Source organism: Apostichopus japonicus, chromosome 17, assembly GCF_037975245.1.
Source record: "Apostichopus japonicus isolate 1M-3 chromosome 17, ASM3797524v1, whole genome shotgun sequence".
Taxonomy (NCBI): Eukaryota; Metazoa; Echinodermata; class Holothuroidea; order Aspidochirotida; family Stichopodidae; genus Apostichopus; species Apostichopus japonicus.
The window spans coordinates 29,417,924-29,437,672 of record NC_092577.1 but is presented as its reverse complement, the minus strand read 5'-3'; the positions used below and the strand labels follow the sequence as shown (position 1 = coordinate 29,437,672).

Here is a 19,749-nt window from a genome sequence, read left to right as displayed (position 1 = left end):
AGCAAAAAAAAATCATTAATTTAATGAGAGTCCTGATAAGTAAGAACTTGTCAAAATTGGTTCCATGCACCCAAACATCACATCTTATCAATGTTTCAGAGAAAATCAGAGAAGTCATGGGACAGATACTCAAATTTTTACTACATCAATCATCTAGAAGAGATTTGGTACATCTTAGGACACTTATGCCACATCATCTAGGCAAGTTTATTTGCAATTTCCAACCATTGAATTTAAAAAGATTTCATGAAAGGGCTTATTAATACAAATATACAAATAATGAATGGTTTCCATTCGTGCAATAGTGCAAATATTTCATTCTTGAAAGATGTAATTTGTTCCATTCAACTCGGCTGCGCTTCGTTGAATGGAACATTCCATCTTTCAACTCATGAAATATTTGCACTATTGCACTCATAACCCTTCATTATTTGTATAATATATATATATTGTCAACTTCCTATCCTCTTTGGGCAAACTTGGAGCTCTAGCAAATGCAACATTGGTGATAGCTAAAGAGTGAAAAAACAAAAACATTTTCCACTCAGTGTGACATCACACCTGATGGTTCAAGTTCACTATACACTCTGTTACAATTCTCAATTATCAATATCTCTCTGTACACCTGTAAACATTAGGAATTGTTTGCAAATTTCAACAGGATGCTTAGAATATATTCCTTTTTTATGTGGAATCAAAAATGAAATTTTCTCTGAACTAAACTTTTAACTCATGACTGTATGCATAAACACACAAACGGAACACCCTATTACTAACACATGGATGTATGTGTGTGTGTGGGGAAGGGGGGATGGTTGTAAGCTGTGTGTGGAACGTCTCACAAATACACATACATAGCATTAAACGATGTGCTATTAATTTACCAGATGAACGGCAACTCGTACTTTAATGACCAAGTTTACTCCTCAGACAGTGACTAGAGACGGTTAAGTTGGATTGTAACTTAATACTTCATATTTTAGGATGCATTTAATTTTGCTAATTAACGTCATACAGTCACGGAGCCAACTGAGATTTGAGAAATAGTTTAAATATTCAAAAAGTAACGTTAGAAGATACAGTCACTGATCACCATAAGGATATCTATATCCAGTAATTTACAAGATTGCAAATTACAGGATGTATTTATTTATTGCTAATTTGCTTCATGCATGCATAGCTAGCGAATTGAGCTTTGAAATAAAAAGTTACTTCCTCGTCTACAGCCAATCCAGTTTGTATGTACATTAAATTGTTAAGTATTTATTACATACAGTTGTCTTCCCACACTATAAGACATGGGAGTATATATATCGTCATTTAATAGTAGGCCAGAGGATTACCAACAAAGAACAAGACTGGTGGAATCATTTTCATTCATTACTTACAGTTGTTTTTCAATTCTTTAAAAGTAAAACAAAACATGTGGAGGGTATTTTAAATTCCATTTTTTTTTTCCATTTCTAAGGAATGGACTTCTATCAAGAGAAGTAAACAGATGGATTGTTAGTCAACCGATTCCTAAAGATTTCCAGTTTCAGCAATAATATTTAATAATACAGCCCATAGCAGAGCTTAGATTTCTCCCAGTAGTCAATAGCCATTCATACTAAATTCATATTGGTCACAAAAAAAAAGAAGTTGTGCCCAACATATTTCTTGCAAACCAATGACGAAATCTCTGGGATCATATTTAAACACATTAATGTCTTATTAAGGCACTTAATGCATTCAATCTGGATGGTCTAAAGAATCTTCTTTTCGAAGCTATTGTATCAATATAGTGAATAATCACAAAACAATGACCATCTACTGTTTGGCCAAAATTCTGGCCAGTTTGCAGAGATAGAGCGAATGAAAAAAAATCAAACAAAACATTGGTGTTGCCTGAAAACAATTCCATCAAATCATTACTCATACGCATGCATGGGCACAAGCATTGCCTTCTACATTCTCAATTGTACATTCAAAGGCTATACATTGGGTATGTACAGTATTTTGCACAATGACTCTGCCTAGCACCATTCTTTAATGTCTGTGGAGCAGATGGAACTGTTCAAAGGGCACATTTTGCAAATACTCTTGGAGTCATGACTTTGGCTGGCTGGTTTAATTCATGACTACACCAGGCGCTTTACTGAGTCATGAGACAAATGTTCACTATATATAGTAAAGGATACATTGTATCACAAATAGCCTGTTACAACTTCCCTAGCATCTATCAGAGTAATATTTTTAACTGACTGTTTGTGTTTGAAAACACAGGACAAAGTTTTAAGGATAAAGAATTAATTCGCTCAATCTCTACCAATAGGCCACAATTTTGGCAAAAAAAAACTCATCATGATTGCGTGGTTATTTAATACATTACATAATTATACCAAAAAGGAGTGAAGAGTTAGCAATCAGTTAGTTTGTGTTTATTAATTGGAGGTTTCAAAAGGGAAAAAGTACTAATACTACCTATTACTATATTAGCCTGCATGGCATAGTGTAACTCACACTATGTTAACATGTAGACCAACATCCTAACTAAGTGCACATTTATTGCAACACCAGTGACCCTTCCCATGATTGACTACAAATTTATATCGTCCTACTCCTATCGTAGAAGTAGTACTACTACTATTAAGAAAAGCTAACAAGTTTCTACTAGTAGTAATACTAATAGCCTATCCGTTGGTTTACTAATGACATGATTACCGTTAAGCCTAGGTTAGCTGTAGCACGTGAACACTCACCTCTGCCATGGTCAAGAATTAAGGCACCGTTCAAGTTTCAATGACCTTGGCCAAGCCTCCTCCTCAAGTTGCCTACGTCTAACTCAACGTACTAACGCCAATAATCTCTCCAGTTACCCACTTCTGGAATACGTTGATGCTTTTTCCGAACTGTTGGAAAGTAATATAAAAATCTGCCACCTTGTCTCGCGAGAGTAGTAATGTCTAACCTTACTATCCTCGTTGAAATGCTGTCCCTCTTCTCTCCCTCTTGGCTTGAGAGCCGCAGGCAAGCCGTGAAGAAGTTGTCAACAAATGTAGGTGCAATATAACGGACATGCTTATTGGTCAATTAGCAAAGTGGTATGCCAGGTATGTTTCTAGAGTTCAAAGGTTAGCTTAGAAATAGAACGCACTTGTAGTATGACCGAAGTTTGTTAATGTCATTCACAAAACATTCTCTGACATCGAAAATGATGGCGCAATGTATAATTTACGATCGTGGAATGTATGACTGAATTCGATGTTTTAAATTCACACTACCGTATTTGATATATGCCATTTTCATATGGTATTGTGTCATCGAAGTTGCACAAAAAATATTTTAGAAAAAAGAGGGCATATTGAAAGGCCTGTTATACTCAAGAACATATACGCCTTTGGTTATACTGACGCATACCGCGCATTAACGACTCTAACAACCATTGAGCCATATTGTGTATACAATCCTACACACATCAATGGCATATAGCCGTGAACTGAGAATACTGCTAGTCAATGATCCTTTAAGCCCCACCCCATGCACCCCTATTCTAGATGTCTCCCTTCATGATTATGCTCATATCGATAACAGATCTCCATCGTGCACGTGGCACTGGAAACATGCCAGCCTGCCGTCACTTTCAGCCGAGGACTCGAGGCAAGCATCGGTTCGGTGGATACCGAATATAATACTGTATCGAAATAGCGGTGCAAGAAGAATATATCGGATAAAATATTATACATGCCCGGCTTGTACTGATCCATATAATGTTTGATGCAATTTTTCAGTACCAACAAACTGTAGAAGGGGGTAGGCTCGTAACGCCTCCCCCTAAATGGAATATCAAATGGGAAATTTTAATGTCATGATTTTCATATTGACGTAAATATGGAAATATATAAACATGTAAACCATTTTGACCTTCGGACTTTCCAGAATAGCTTATGAAATTTCACTTTTGATTAAAGCCTGGGTATGTACCATCATACCACAGTAGCAGTAAAAACCGTACAAAATTCTCGAAAATTTAACCATTGTCGTGGGGTCGATGGGGGGGGGGGGGGGAGTGCCTAAAACGATCTAATGCAACGATTGGTTGGCACATATTTTCAGATATAATCATTACTTTTTTCTGCTGGTATGTTTAAGAGCACAAATCAAAGTAGAGAAAATAAGGAGAATTGAAAGGTGATTTAAATCAATTTTATAAATTTGCTATTTACTCTCAGCGAGCAGTCTGAATGGTTGGGGTTCAGTCTACGTTAAATTTGCTCAAAAGTTGCTCAATAAAAGAATTAACAATGCGGTCTCTATTGTTAGCATCACATTAAGAAAGAGCAGTTGCTAAATGGTATAGATTTTTTCTCACAATCTTGAAATATACAAAAATTACATGATCTGTTGGCTTTTCAACTGCTCCCAACGTTGAATATTAAAGGCATTGAAGACTCGCCCCAAACCGCGTGCGGCCGTCTGAAATAATTAACTTTCTGTTGCTTGCAAGTGACGTTTTGTTCGTGTCGCTACAAAATGCAGACAGTAATGAAACGTGATACCATGTTATCTTTAGCTGGACCTGAGATGTCCATCGCTGTATCGTTTATACACTGTGATGTGGGTATTGACCGCAACTGTATGTACTGACTGTACACTAGTGTCTAATTACCGACGGTAGCAAGCTGTGTGTGTATTTTCTGGAATCGATGGTGGTGTCTAACACTTCTGTTACACCTCATTCGAAGCTAGGTCAGATTACCGGCATTAGACGTTTCTCTTTGCGCGAGTCTTCACACCCTTTAATTGTTGTGAACAACCATATAGCCTATAACACTGTGTTGGTGTTTTCCTTTTGAGTCCCAAGAACCGAGAATAGTCACGTGCAAGGATATATGGGAATGGATGCACAGCTCCTTGAAGTTCAAAATCACTTGACTGTCGTCCAACATCCAATACCAACACTATAAAGAAGATGTCAATTTCTAATGCTTGTATAGTACGGTTAATTTCTTGGTGTACCTTTCTATCAAGTTAATAGAAAGGTACACCAAGGAATAACTTCAATTCCGTCAGTCCATCTGCAGTGAAGAGTAATCGACTAAGATATGACATGAGAATACTTTCATATTATGGAGGACTTCTTGACATCGTTAGGGATGCCATTCATGCTGGTATCCTTCCTATACCTTGTCTTACAGTAAAGTTTGGTTCTTTACATAACTAAACGGCAGTAAACGCCTAATAGTAATACACGCTCCAAAGCATCAACCGTTGCAGTGCCCTCCATTATTTATTATGTCAATCTTTTTCAGATAGTTAATTACTGCTGCATAACTATAGAACAGAAAACGCTCAAGAATGGAAACAGAGTACTTTTTGCTCTTAAACTTGCGAGTATTTTTGCCCTTAAACTTGCGAGTATTTTTCTATTTTTGCTCTTAAACTCCAGATGTTACATTTCGGCATAACATTTTTGCTAATAGGGTTGTGAATGACGTGTAGCTGTTTGCCTGAGAAAGTTGTACTCGCAAGTCGTGTGAATGGGTTTAAGAATGCTTTGGACAAGCACTTTAAGCATTGTAATCGGGTTTGAGTGTGTGTATCTTCAGATTTTTCTCTCTACTATAGGGTCCTTGATGGGAACTTGTGTGTTCCTCCTGATCCTTTTTTCTCCTACTATACTAAACTAATTATTGCATGGTGATGACACTGACAAGTGGCGACGTGGACATCCGACAATGGCCCTATTTTTCTATTTTTGCTCTTTGGCACACCAGCAACTTGTGATCGATTGATTAACCAATGATTATAGCAAGATTACCTTCCTTTGGTAGGATCAATATTTTCTCTAAACGCTATACACGAACCAATATAAAAGTGAGTGTACGCGGATTATTGAGACGTATACCATTTGCAGGGACCACGCAGCGCTATATTTAACCTGGGTCCAGGTTGACACAATCTATGTATTGTTCACCAGACCATTGAGTCACATGTTCGTGTGTATTATATTACTTCAAGTCAACGGCGTATTATGTGAAACGTTACTCTGTGGCGTACACTAACTTGCTTAGCCTGTAACTTCATAGTGTTGTAAATATAGGGTAAACTTTGGCACTTGCACCGTTTATCATCATGGCGATCCAGGAAGGAAATTTAGCAGAGTATGAAGAAAGAGTAAAGGCGATGATCCGCTCTCATTTGTTGGCCGAGAAGAATGGGATGAACGCAAAAGATTTACAAGGTAAACGGTACTGTAGGTTGAGGCCATTCTTACTGGGTAGTTTGTAGGGATTGTAGGACAGGCAAGTGCTACAGCGTAGTGGTGCAATTTTCGCGAAATGAAATATGAAATCAACAACTTCAACAATTCACAGCTCCAAATATTCAAAACTCCAAAAATTCTTACGTTGGCGTAATTTTCATTCTATTTTGTTACAGTAAGCTTGCTTTTTTGCCGTTGGTGAAAGTAAGTTTTGAGTACGAACTATTGTCATGTAGCGGTTTTGCGAAAACTAGCATAGGACTGCCTATTCAGATATCGCGACAAAAAAATTGACCTGAAATATTTCGATGGATACTTTTAAATGTTTTATTATGTCTAATAAGGAGTCACGAAGAGTAATAACTTTCATTGAATGTTAAATGTTACATTTTTATAAAAAAGAATCACAGAAGTATGAAATAAAATATGAATTAGTACTAGTGGAGAGCTGGTACAGTGGTAGAGGTGAACAGTGGCTAACCTGCCCAAACTTAAGGAAGCCTATGACTATTAAAAGTAATAAAAGATTCACCATGAAATTTAGGGGGGGGGGAGGGGAATACCCCCAAAATTATTTGACAATTCTCAGTTAATCATACCTTAACAAAATGGTGCAAAATAAATGCTTCCTTTTCAGTTTGTATTAATTCATTTGATACATAAAGAAATAAATGGTAGATAAAATTCCAAAGTGGCTATTCTTACGACTGTTCGTAAGAATAATTTTTCGATTACGCATGCGCAGTTGCAATTTTTATGACAGGAGTACTATTTTTTACGACCAGGAGTAACCATAATTTCCGGTTAGGGTTAGTGTTAGGATTGGGGTTTAGGGTTAAAGTTAGGGTTACCCCTACTACATGCGCAGTTGCTTTATTTACTTAACTGTGCTTGAATTCGCCTTTGTCGTAAGAATAGTTTATAAATAATTGTTACGACTAGTCGTAAGAATAGCCACGGCCTTAAAATTCCACCACATCAAAAGGCGCTTTCCACCAAGATGGAGAGGTACATTTTCTTTGCATTAAGTGTGTATACAAGCCCATGTAAAATAGTATGTATAATGACGTGTGTATAATAGCTCATGTATATTTCAAGTCATTCTTTCAGAATCTAAGAGACCAGAGTTGTTTACCTACACAATACTGTTGTTCATGTGTACAAAAACTGCTATTCATCTTTGGCACTTGTCTATATCAACTTTGCACAGTATTGTGTGATATCATACGGGATAAATCATTCCCTGGAAAGTATCATGAAACTGAAAACGTGTTCTCACCTTTGGGCACTCTTTTTCTTTCTTCAGATGTTTATGATGTGTGGTCAGGAGGGATAATTCCCTTCTCTAAATTTGGTTACAACTCTTTGGAAAAGTATCTCAACGCAATACCAGATGCTGCAGAACCAAGGGGGTGAGAGATTGATACTTACCTCTTAGAGTGTCATTTAATTAGCAGAACTAGTCTCGAAAATAAATAGGCAGTGGATATATAGCTGTCAGACGGTTCCCGATTCCAGTTTACTATTTAGCTGTCATTTCTAAACAAAAAAAAAACCCAAAATGAAAAAAAATAAATAAATAAACTGAAAAAAAAAAATCACAAGTCGGCAAGATTGATAACTGCGCATGTCAGACGGAAGTGACGGCTAAATAGTAAACTGGAATCGGGAACCGTCTGACGGCTATTTATCCACTTTGAAATAAAAACGTATCACTATCTAGAGCGTTCTCTCTGACTAGTGCCATCTTGATCAAACCTCTATGGAAACAGACTGGAAGAGACTTCTGGGTTGTTTTTTCATCAGAATGGTAGTGAGTTTAGTCATATGAAGTTCATATTCTTACCAGCAATACATATCACACATTTTAAAGTATACAGACTGACTTTAAAAAAATTTTTAAAAAATGACAAGCTCAAAATTACCATTTTTACTTGTACCTATTAGTCTAATTTTTTAATCAAGTAAGTTATATGGGGATGTCCCAAATGAGATTTTCCATCAAAGCGTTTCAATTTTATTACATGTTTACAATTAGCCGGGATGCCTCAGGAAGTACCATTTATTTCGGCGTTCCAAATGAAGCAACAAAACACATTGCGAAGATGGTGAAGTTACAAAAGAACAAGAAAGTGAGTACTGTTGACAATTATGGTTATAATACATGTGGCTTGATGACAAGGGGGGGGGGAGAGGGCAGAGGAAGGAGTGGGGGTGGGATTTTAGCACACATGTTACACTAATATTGTTGAATAAAGAGCTCTAACAGCTTCCCACTGCACACATGTAACATTATATATAACTACATACGAACCACCAGCCACCTTTAGAACTAGAGTCTATTTGGCCATGGACTCTGCTGATGTTAAAGGACCCTATCCATAATTCAGGCAAAGATTTAGAACAAAAAACCAAAAAAGAAGGAAAATTTTAATGGCAGAGATGACAAGGATTAAGGGCTCGGATATGCTGGACTCAATTACAACTTTGCCTTTAAGTTTAATATGATATCTTGGTATATTAGTCACAATTTGAATTATATACAAAATGACAGTCATATATTAATACCATTAGTTACTTTGGCTCCTGAAGTGACCTTGTGCCTCCCGTTTCCAAAGGCAATGGACAATTAAAACTTGGCTAGAAGCACAGATTCTTTTTCAAGTAGTAGAAAGTATGTATATAATACATGTATGTATCATCTGGTTTCTGAAGTATATTCCTTCTAATATCCTGGATTAAACCGATAAAGCATGCAAACCACGTATTTAAACACCAGCTCCTAGTTTATTGACTAATACACCAGTAATACCTTAGCCAGGGTGCATATAGGTATAACTGCTACTGCTACAGTGGCAGTCAGTCATTTCTTTATTTTGGTAAATGCATAGTTCACAAAGTGACAAGTCACACAGTTACACGGTGACAAGCCCTCACAGTGACATCCAAAGTTTCTTTCCACTCCAGAAAAGACCTGCCAGAATACCGGAGAGGTCCAAGAGAGGTGGCGGTGGCAACGGACCGCCACGGTCAAAAAGATTTGGCAATGGTACTCAGTCTCAACCGTATTCAAGAAATCCTTCTTCTGGTCATCACAAAACCAAACCGTATTTCACTAGACCCAACAACAACAACATCGCTAAGCAGAACGTCGCCAAACAGAACGTCGCCAAACAGAACGTCCCCAAGCAGAACGTCAACAAGCCAAATGTTAACAAACCCAACAACTTCAAACAACCTCCAAGGGGAAGAGGGCGTGGTTTCACAAACGACTCGAAAGAAGTTCCACCGCGGTTTCGTAAGAAATCTGAGGAAGAACCACTACCACCACCACCTCCCAAAGGTGCTGTTTTTTTCCCCCCTCTTGAATAGCAGATAACTGCTGTATTTATTTATTTATGAATTATTGAATAGATCTTTCCTTGGCATTTGGAGCAATGATGATTAGCGTTCGGGGTTCGATATCTGGCCGGGCTCATAGTAAGATGGGTTTTTCATCCAAGAGCAAGCTGAAGTTTTACCATCTGAAATGACTTTCTAAGTTGAAAAAATTCCAAATTTCAAGTCAACGTTTCAACGTTGCTTTAAGCATCGTAAAAATAACTGCCCTATTGTTATTATTATATCCAATAGAACAATGGCCAACATTCTATGAGGTGAGACCCACGAGTGGGCCGTGAAAACAAGTCGGCGGGTCGCATAATTTTTTACAGGCATCAGAAAAATGACCTACAATTTTCAGAGCTTGCGGCAGAAGAGTAGTCAGGATGTTTGTTTAACGACAAGTCCATAGACCAGGCCATCACTCACTTTTTGTAAAGTGAACATATCCCATAAATGTTAATTTATTTTTTGTCCCCAGGTAAAACCTCCAAGGTCAAATCGGAAAAGGTCAAGTCCTCTGTTTCTGAAGATACAAAGATGGACAGAATTTTGCAGGTTAGTGTTGTTGACTTGGCTTTTCAATTTCAGGTCTTAGTAAGGTGGGTTTTTCATCCTAGAGCAGTCTACGATTTTCCCATCTGAAATGACTTTCTAAAATTGAAAAGATTCCAAAATTTGAGTTAAAATGTTGAATTGGAAGCCAGCCGAAGTGTAAGTTGTAATCCATTAGCCCTTGCAGGTTTTTCCCACAATTGTAGTCGCTTAAGCATTGTAAAAATAACTGCTTATTATTATTACTATTAAATAACTAAAGAACTGTATCACTACAGAGACAGAACTGTGATAACACAATAAATTGTTCACCTTTTGACTTTGAGAACTAAGTATTGCTGTGATATTACTGTAAATATGAAAGACCCAAAACTGCTATGCATATTCTAAAACTGATTCTACCCATATTACACCGTTTTAAAGAGAAAATTGCCAGAGACCCATCAAAACCTTTTTCCAACCCACCCACTGTTGGGTCAGGACCCTCACTCAGAATAGGAACCACTCTTTGTAAAGTCCTCGCAAAGTTTCTACAAGTAAATCCCAACAAAGACTGATTTACGTCAATTTAATGTACTTGTAAATACTCATTTTTCTGTCCATTAATGACCTCTTTGGCTGCCTATCCTTTGCCACTATTCTGAGGTGAATTGATTAGGTTTGACTCCGAAATGGTTGGACGAGACGTCACGTTAGTTTAACATCGAAAAAAATGTCCTCTTCTCATAATTTCTTCGGCACGTAAAGCTTTTAGACGACGCTTCTTCACATGGCCTACACATGGCGGCAATACCAGACGAGTACAGAAAGAAATATAAGGAGGATGTGGCACTCGACCTGGTAGACAAGATGGCGGAGATGGAGCTCATCCACAAGGATCGTATTCTTGACGATTATGTCATCATCTACAAGAAGTTATCCATCACTGCTCCTACAGACAAGTCTTCCCAGCGGCAGGTCACGATGGACAGAAATGTTACGACTATGACGGCTCCCACCAGGTGAGGAAATGGATCATTCAGATCATCTTTGCTCAATTAAAATAGAACCAGGTTTGTGTGTGGGGGAGAGGGGGGGGAACAACTCAAGGTCCCCATGAGTAATGCATGTTCCCTGTGGCTTAGAAGCAATATGCCTTCCCCCAACTCCACCCCCCCCCCCCCTTAATAAAAGGAGATTATAAGTTGAAGTGTATGAAGAGAAAAAAAGATGAAAAAAAAAAGAGTAAAATAACATCCGTACCGTTGGTTTAGAATTCATTTCATAGTGCACCTAACATTCTTAAAGCCAAATCTTCTGTACCCTTCTTCATTCTGGAATCATCTAAACAATACTGAGTTAAGTTATGTTAGTTGTACTTGTTGTGCGTATGTATGTGTGTGGTGGGAGGGGAGGGGAGAGGTGGAGAGGTTAATGGTGGTGGGCTGGGATTTTCCTTTGTAGCTGTTACTTTTGTGGAGTTTGTTTAACTTTTCTCTTTTTTACCATTTTGTATTTATTTTAGTTTGCCTGCTCTAACAATGCCAGAAGATGATGAATTAGAAGTCCACGTCTCTCTCATCTACGACACCTCCCACTTTTACTGTTATATCGTCGGTTACGATTATTCCGTGAGTCATTTTTTGGGCAGTGTTTGCTCCGTTATATTATTTTACTTTTCCTCAAAGTAAGTCCAGGTGTCCTAATCAGTCATGACATTTCTGCCTTATATAAATGGACATCATGGATCATTTTACAAGTTGTGTATTTATCTAACCTTGGAAGATAATTCAATTTATTTTGGACAGCTTTCTGATTCTCTCTTATGTAAACTGGTTGTTTACTATGATCTTTGTTCTTTTTTCTTTTTATTTTAATCAGGAAAAGCTTGCCGAGCTAGAAAGTAAAATGGTAGAGTTTTACTCCAAGGAGGATCAGTTGGTACTAGAGGGCGACCCGTTGGTCGGTCATTACTACGCTGCGAAGTCAGGATCTGATTGGCTGAGAGCATTGGTGGAAGATGTCTATGATGGTTTGGTGAGTTCCCCTCTAGCTTTGTAAATGACTTGAGCTCATTACATTGATTAATTACATCAATTAATGATTACATCAGTTAATTACTTTCTCGTTCACTTTCAACCACTTTTCTTTCCCAGTGGTTGTAGTCTCTGTACGAATGTTATATCCTTTTGCCCATTGTGTAGCAGTGCCCTCCTACCTGTTTTGATCCCTTAAACTTGTTAGCCCTTCATCCCTCTCCCTCAACATCCCCACCACAGCTTACTTTGTAACGCATGTTTACCTGCGAGTGGTATTGGGTTCTGTTCCTCTCCCATCTTCAGTGATTTTGATGGTTTTTACTCACTTCCTTGTCTGTTTTTTTTTTAGGCCTTGTGTATGTTAGTGGATCATGGGGACAAGGAGGAGATAGCACTGAAAGACATTAGACACCTACCTAACAGATACTGCATATTACCAGAACAGGTGAGTTTATCTTGAGTACAAGCATATGTAACACATGGATGAATGTAAATGATAATAACTAATAAAGGCAAAAGGTCACAACTTGATTGGCATTCTCTGTAAATGTAACAGTTACCATAATTAGACAGGGAATTAAATGTTGTAGTTGTTATTGAACTGAGTGTTACTTAACAGATACTGCATATTACCAGAACAGAAGAGATTATCTGGAGTACAAGCACATGTCACACATGGATGAATGTTAATGATAATAACCAATAAAGGCAAAAAGGTCACCACTTGATGGGTATTCTCTGTGAATGTAACAGTTACCATAATTAGACAGGGAATTAAGTGTTGTTGTTATTGAACTGAGTGTTACTTAACAGATACTGCATATTACCAGAACAGGTGAGTTTATCTGGAGAACAAGTACATGTCACACATGGATGAATGTAAATGATAATAACCAATAAAGGCAAAAAGGTCACTACTTGATTGGCATTCTCTGTGAATGTAACAGTAACCATAATTAGACAGGGAATTAAAATTTTGTCAACATTGTTATTGAACTGTTCTATTCAAAATGAAACTGTTCAAACTGAAAAATTTTGATGTCAGTATTGAGGCCTTCAAAGAGTGTAACAATTGAGGCAAAAAGTGGCACAACTTTCCATATGATGCTGTTTAAAAAAGTACCCTTCCATCCCCCCCCCCCTCCACCCCAAAAAGAAAAGGCTAAAAAGAATATTTAATTCTACTCATTTCTGGCACTTGTTTAATCTAGTACACAGCAACTGTGACAGTAACACAATATACATTTTTTCAAGGGATGGGGCAGGAGAAGGGGAGGGGTGGTGAGATGGACAGTGGGGGAGGGGGGGGGAAGGTTTCAAAGTCTTCTTTCACCTCTAGAAGCCATATGTGTAAGAATGTTACTATTGATGGTAAAGGTATCTAGAAATATCTAATTTTTAATACTATGTTCACTTTATTTGGTAGGAATTTCCTGTTTTTAACCTTTCTTCGAATTCATTCAATATATTCTCTTTCCTCCTATAACAACTGTATAAGACTGATTTAGTTGCACAGAGTATGATTTCTTTAACGATATGTAAATGAGGCAAACAGACAACGGATGCCCTTTATAGAGAACATCCTCCTTGGTGTTGTTAATAGTGGTAGTATGCTTCCTTTCAGATAATAGAACACTGCAATTACCATACAGGGCAAATTTTATTAAGGATTTTTTGTTGTTGTCTGGTTGTCCTTTTGGCAACCGGGTCTTGCATTTTGGTTGTCCAAAACAGCAGATTCTGTTTTTCTGAAGAAATGTTGCAAAATAAGCAACAATGGCCAATGGTAAATAGAACACCAAGCTTTTGGGCCAGTAAAAATCCCCCATGAGGTGGATCTTAGCCCTTTATTTCAGTACCTCCAAAGTGTTGAAGGGTGATAGAAAATTATCACTTAACCTACTTGGAGGCGGGAAGGGGTGATGGGGGGGGGCTTGTATTTAGTTACAATTCAATCTGATTCGTCAATCTGAGTCGTCAATCTACAAATCTGATTTTGGACCATTCAAAACACCCTAGCCCTGCCATACAACCTTCACTGCTCTAGTCACACGAAACTAATTTATAATCACAAGACCTGCAGGGAAGTTAATTCACCAGAGTTTTCTTTAGGTCAGAGACATGGTAAAACCATATTTGTTTTTTGCTGTCACTTTTTCTGTCTATTCAGCTGTCTCTTTTGTTTCTGTGTGTATCTTTACATTTGTAAATCCTCAGGCAGTTTTGTGCTCATTAGCCAATAGCCCCATTTTGCCAAATTCAGATCGGATTATCTTGTCATTCTGCCGACTCTCACTAAATCGAATATTGACCGCTGTGGTAGTGCGGAGGTAAGATCCAAAACATGCCGACCCTTCATCACTCACCGTGATTCGTTTTTATGTCTGTGATTTTCTTATTCCTTTGACTCGTTGAATGTTTTCACGTGTTGTGTTTTCGTTCACTTGAACGAAACTACAAAAAAAAAAGAAGACATTTTTGTCCAGATGTTCTTTGACATATAAACAACCCATAGAGGGCAGTGTTACAGTTTTAAAGGTTCCAGGAACCTTTAATTTGTGAGGAAATGAGAAAGCACTGTTTTACAGAAACCACGTGGTAAAAATTGCAGTTGTGCAAGTAAATACCTCCCACCATAGGTTTTACAATGCGGGGGGGGGGGGTGGGTATGGAAGGTGTGTTGAGTTCAGGGCAACAAATAAGCATAAACATTTCAATTTGCATCCTCTCGGGAGATTGTTTCCAGTCAATCAACATCTGGACATCATGTGTCTCTGTACTAACGACTAATTTTCTCATCAACTTAAAAACTAATTATCATAAACTGACACTTTTATACTTCTTTTTTTTATTTTATTCCATTTACCTTTATATTTTTGTTTCCCAGAGTTTTGCGTGTTACCTTGATAAGCTAGAGCATATTGAAATTACAGAAAAAATAATGAGACCTTTTCTTTGGTTGGCACTTGGCGAAGAATGTTACGCGGAAGTTAAGAACAGGTCAGTAGCGTCACTGCGGTTGCCAGAGAGGTCGTCGTCCCGGTGACGACCTCCGACCTGTGCACCGACCACCCCTTCCATTGCTTGGTGTGAATCTCTCCTTTATCTGCTTGCTGTTGGGCTCTCTAAAGAAACATCTTTAGTGTTAGGGTCAAATATAAACTTATCTTATTTCTTTGAACAGGTCTATGTTTAATGTTTGCAAGGAATTTTATTTTGTGAATTGTGCTTCCTTTGGTGGCTTTGTGTTCGTTTCACTTTCAGTTTTAAAAAAAGCATTTGCGTAGCAGTTTATCTCTTTTCGTTTTGAGCATTCTCTAGTTTTTCTCTCCATTACCTGCTTGTGTGTCTTTAATTTGTCCCCCCCCCCCAACCCTCGGCCACTGTGTTGAACATTTTACGGTATAAGTCGCAGTTGCAGCAAGATATTTTGGTTTCGATACAAACTGGTATATTTTTTCCCTGAATTTGGAGTCAGTCCATGTATCTGTTAAAATTGCTTTGCGCAATAGATAGCAGCGTGACACTATCCATATCAGTCCAAAACTTTTAAAAAGGAGGGGGAGGGGGGACCAAGACAGAAAGTATACAATTTATGGAAACAGAAAGGAAAAATTTGCAGTGACAAAATATATTTGCATGTATATAATTTTAACAAGATACATGAATGCATGTTTGAGTTTACTTAGCTTTTAACCTTTAGTGTCCAATCTCCTTTATAATCATGGATTGAATGTGCATGTTTGTTTAAATTACCTCCTTTACTATCCTTCCACCTGCATTTGATCATTGTCCTACTCCTTTATTTGTTATGTTTTTTGTTTTTTGAGGAAGGTGTTTCAATATTCTAATTAAAGGCTAATTTTCAATGAATTATATTAAACACAATGCTATGAGAAATATGTAAATGAATGGTTTTAGACAAGAGAAAGAGAAACTAGTTGTGGTGATGTGGGGGGGGGGGCATTATGACTCTTGGAGTAAAATGTTCCTCCAGCTTCATTTCATAAGAATAAAAAAAAGAGACAATTTTTTGTCCAGAATGGAAATTCAGTCAATTTGAGAAAAAATCAGGATGGAGTTTCTTGTACTATATATATATATATATATATCATAAATAGTTTCAATTCCTGCTACTCCTTGTCACTTTCGGTGATCATGCACTGAAGAAGAGCTAGTTTTGCTCAAAAGCTCTGCAAAAACCAAACATTGGCTGTTTTACTTCCAATCACTTACCTAATTCAATTATTGTATCTCACTTGAGATCCAGCCTTTCTCTAAATGCAGCATAGTTGTTTAACAGTTTTTCCGTTATTCCTATATATATATATATATATATATATATATATATATATATATATATATATATATATATATATATATACATATATATATATACATATATATATACATATATATATATACATATATATATATACATACACATACATATATATACATATATATATACATGGTTGAAGGTAGGATATATATATATATATATATAGATATATATTTAGTTGACATCCATTTCATCTCTTTTTGCATTACAGAGATGATCCACTTCGAATCACACTGTACAATGAAAACAGATGCATCAATGACACTCTGTTGAATATTGCTATGTTAGACGAGTCCAGCAGAATAAATTAACATCAGTACGTTTGCCTCACTGCCACCGATCTGGTACGATGATAAAAACAAAGTGTCGGAGAGGATTGGATCCTTCATGTCATCACATGGTTGGAACAAGCAAGCACAATTACTCGGTAGTGTTACGCCGTAGTGCCAATTGTGGTGGCAGTCTAAGCGGTACTGAAATATATTTCTATTGGACAGGAGGGTTTGGAGTTTGGTGGAGAGGTACTAACATTTCTAAAATTGTCACAACTGGCCGATTTCATCCACGGTGCATCTGCAAGGATCAGGGCAATCCTTATTATATATCGCAAACATTTATATAACTTGCAGTCTGGCGACTAAATGAACAAGCCAAGTTGTGACAAAGTAGTCCCAACTGGCTGATTTCATCCAGGGTGCATCTGCAAGGATCAGCGCGATCCGAACTTATTATTAATCGCATTAACTATAAAACTTGCAGTCTGGCGACTATATGAACAAGCCAAATATGTGAGAAAAACTGGGAGGATGGAGGAAAAGAAATGCATGTTGGAGAATGCTCCCAGTGAGTGATGATGGGTTTTGAATTGTTCTTCTTTGTGCATCGGTGATGTCATGGGAGGAGGGCTGGATCACGACCTTTAACTTCTGTTGCTGGCTCAAAGATGTAATTGTCGACAATTTGAGCCGTACTTGAGAGAAAACAATGTAAAAGGAACAAGCAATAACTTTGGTTCAAAAATTGAACTTTTATCAGAAGACTTGATGTTATAAGGGAAGTTAAAAATATCTGCGATTCATTTTGGAGCATTTCTCGATAATTTCGACGAAAATTGACGAACCAAGGCATGTCTAATCACAGTTACCAATTGCTACCAGGTGAGGCCGAGAACTTAGTTTGAAGAACTCAGTTGAAATTGCAGACAGCTATCTCTTTGCTAGTAGCTAGTAAACAATTTTCATTTTTTTGTTAAATCTGTTACCTGATAAATTGTTATTTATATGTTACCTACTATGCTGTAATTTCATGTTAGTTGGATGGTAAACCCGATTGGTTAAGAAAAGGGTTGGGTTTTTTTTTTTTCAGAATAAATTAATAATGTTATGACAGCCTTTTTCGTTTCCGCATAAGCCATTAATCATCTTTAGTAATAATCGATGAATAATTAATCATATATTTAGACGCCTTCAGTTCTCCACCTTTCGAATAGCAGTTGAATGGCAGTTTGTATGTATTTTGTGTCAAACAGGTCAAAGGTTGATTCCTGCACCAATCTTGCTATGATTTATTAGCATACTTAGAGTAAACAAATATCAAAATCATGAGAGGTAGAATTAAAACAAATTGTAAGTTGGATGTTAAATGGGAGGGGGGGGGCACCCTAAAACTACCGTAGACATCCAATGGGTTTGGCCAGTCTATCATGGTTTTATCACCTTGAAGGAAAAACAGTTCCATGTATGATTATTCTGTTTGTTACAGATAACAACATCGTTATAACTTGAAAAAAAAAACGCTAGCTTGTCCAAACTCAGTCCTCTTGCAAACTATGGAAGATTGTCTGCGCAACTTTCCATACCATGGAAGATGAAGATCCTCAATGCTCTGGGTTTAGGTGTTATGCCCCTGTGGTTTCATTTCCTCCACACATTACATACATCCAACATGTTCATATATGATGTGACAACTGAAAACTGCCTGATATCAAGTTTCAGATCCACCCGAATGGTATCAAATTTTGTTGTAATTCTACCTCTCAAGTTGGTAATAAGAGATAACCATCATGTCCTTGTAGTGGTTAGTTTAATCATTGGATAAAATAAACAGCTGATGTGTAATCTGATCAGGAATCAGTATTGTATGTGTTACCATGGAGCTCCATGGTGTTACAGACAGAAGAGATTGCATGACAGTGTCTGTAACGTCTGCATCCAGTACATTTCTGGTTCCGATATATCAAACCTTATTTACTAACATCTGAAAAATATATCAAACTGCTGCCGGAAATAGGAGCAATGTCATGTAACAGAGGTGATGACTAGAGTCACTAAATTTCCAAAGTTAAAGGCATTGAAGACTCGCCCCAAACAATGTGCGGCCATCTGAATAAGTTAACTTTCTGTTGCTTGCAAGTGACGTTTTTTTCGTGTCGCTACAAAATGCAGACAGTAATGAAACGTGATACCTTGTTATCTTTCGCTGGACCTGAGATGTCCATCACTGTATCGTTTTTACACTGTGCTGTGGGTATTGACCGCAGCTGTAAGTACTGACTGTACACCAATGTCTAATTACCGACAGTAGCAAGCTGTGTGTATTTTCTGGGATCGATGGTGGTGTCTAACACTTCTGTTACACCTCATTCGAAACTAGGTCAGAGAACCGGCATTAGACGTTTCTTTTTGCGCGAGTCTTCACATCCTTTAAATGAAGCCAACTTACAAAATATGTTAAGTTTTTTCCTGCCACAGAGGTTCAGGCAATGATTCAAGTTTAGTGACTCAACTCGCATTAGGAACATTACTGGTAAAGACTTGACTCTGCCATACTGAAGTGATTCATTACTACTTTGGCTAGGAGGGAGGGAGCGCAGTCAAAGTAATGTTAATATCAAAATTGTAGAGTAGTTTAGGACGAAACTGAATGCTTTGCCAACGTTACATTTGCAAATGATATCGTGTTTGACACATTCTTGGTCTGTTTGCTCACAGATGTGGAAACCTTTTGTGAGTTTAACCAGCTGAAAGGAATTCTTCTTTCTTAAATCAAGTTTCTGACCCTTGTTGGAACTTGAAGCATATTCCTATGATGTTTGTAAAGTCTCTCTCTGCAGCAATATAACTTGAATGCATAAACAACTGCGCATGAATAAAGATTTTGTCTCTCTGGAAGTCTTTGTTGTAAACTTAAAATAAATGACCAAAAAACCA

The 19,749-nt window shown here is 37.4% G+C and overlaps 2 protein-coding genes across 4 annotated transcripts in view; one reads left to right on the top strand and one right to left on the bottom strand.

Annotated features, from left to right (window-relative positions):
* The window catches only part of LOC139954942 (gamma-2-syntrophin-like), a 69,064-nt gene extending 65,904 nt beyond the window's left edge, over window positions 1-3,160 (bottom strand). Inside the window, exon 1 of the mRNA XM_071954965.1 lies at window positions 2,742-3,160. Within this exon, the coding sequence (XP_071811066.1) occupies window positions 2,742-2,750 (9 nt within the window). The 5' untranslated portion in view covers window positions 2,751-3,160. The remainder of the gene's footprint in view (window positions 1-2,741) is intronic.
* Window positions 3,161-5,913: 2,753 nt separating this feature from the next.
* On the top strand, window positions 5,914-19,749 carry LOC139985076 (tudor domain-containing protein 7-like). 3 transcript variants are annotated; one of them, XM_071999274.1, is made up of 11 exons: window positions 5,914-6,223; window positions 7,551-7,656; window positions 8,283-8,376; window positions 9,212-9,587; window positions 10,107-10,183; window positions 10,928-11,181; window positions 11,685-11,790; window positions 12,041-12,196; window positions 12,548-12,643; window positions 14,416-14,528; window positions 16,752-19,749. In XM_071999274.1, exons 1-11 carry the CDS (start codon window positions 6,115-6,117, stop codon window positions 16,849-16,851), a joined length of 1,587 nt encoding a protein of 528 aa, XP_071855375.1. In that variant the 5' UTR covers window positions 5,914-6,114; the 3' UTR covers window positions 16,852-19,749. The 3 variants fall into 3 exon arrangements, with proteins under 3 accessions (XP_071855375.1, XP_071855374.1, XP_071855376.1); XM_071999273.1 differs by lacking the exon at window positions 14,416-14,528 and adding an exon at window positions 15,086-15,198 and having other exon boundaries at window positions 5,917-6,223; XM_071999275.1 differs by lacking the exon at window positions 14,416-14,528 and having other exon boundaries at window positions 5,917-6,223; window positions 16,752-16,849.

What these genes read in the sequence shown, in the direction of transcription:
- LOC139985076 (XM_071999274.1), top strand. Translation starts at nt 6,115, where the DNA reads ATGGCGATCCAGGAAGGAAATTTAGCAGAGTATGAAGAAAGAGTAAAG. An exon ending in TCGTCGGTTACGATTATTCC is followed by an intron (nt 11,791 to 12,040) that starts GTGAGTCATTTT and finishes TATTTTAATCAG; the next exon opens with GAAAAGCTTGCCGAGCTAGA. An exon ending in ACTGCATATTACCAGAACAG is followed by an intron (nt 12,644 to 14,415) that starts GTGAGTTTATCT and finishes GTAAATCCTCAG; the next exon opens with GCAGTTTTGTGCTCATTAGC.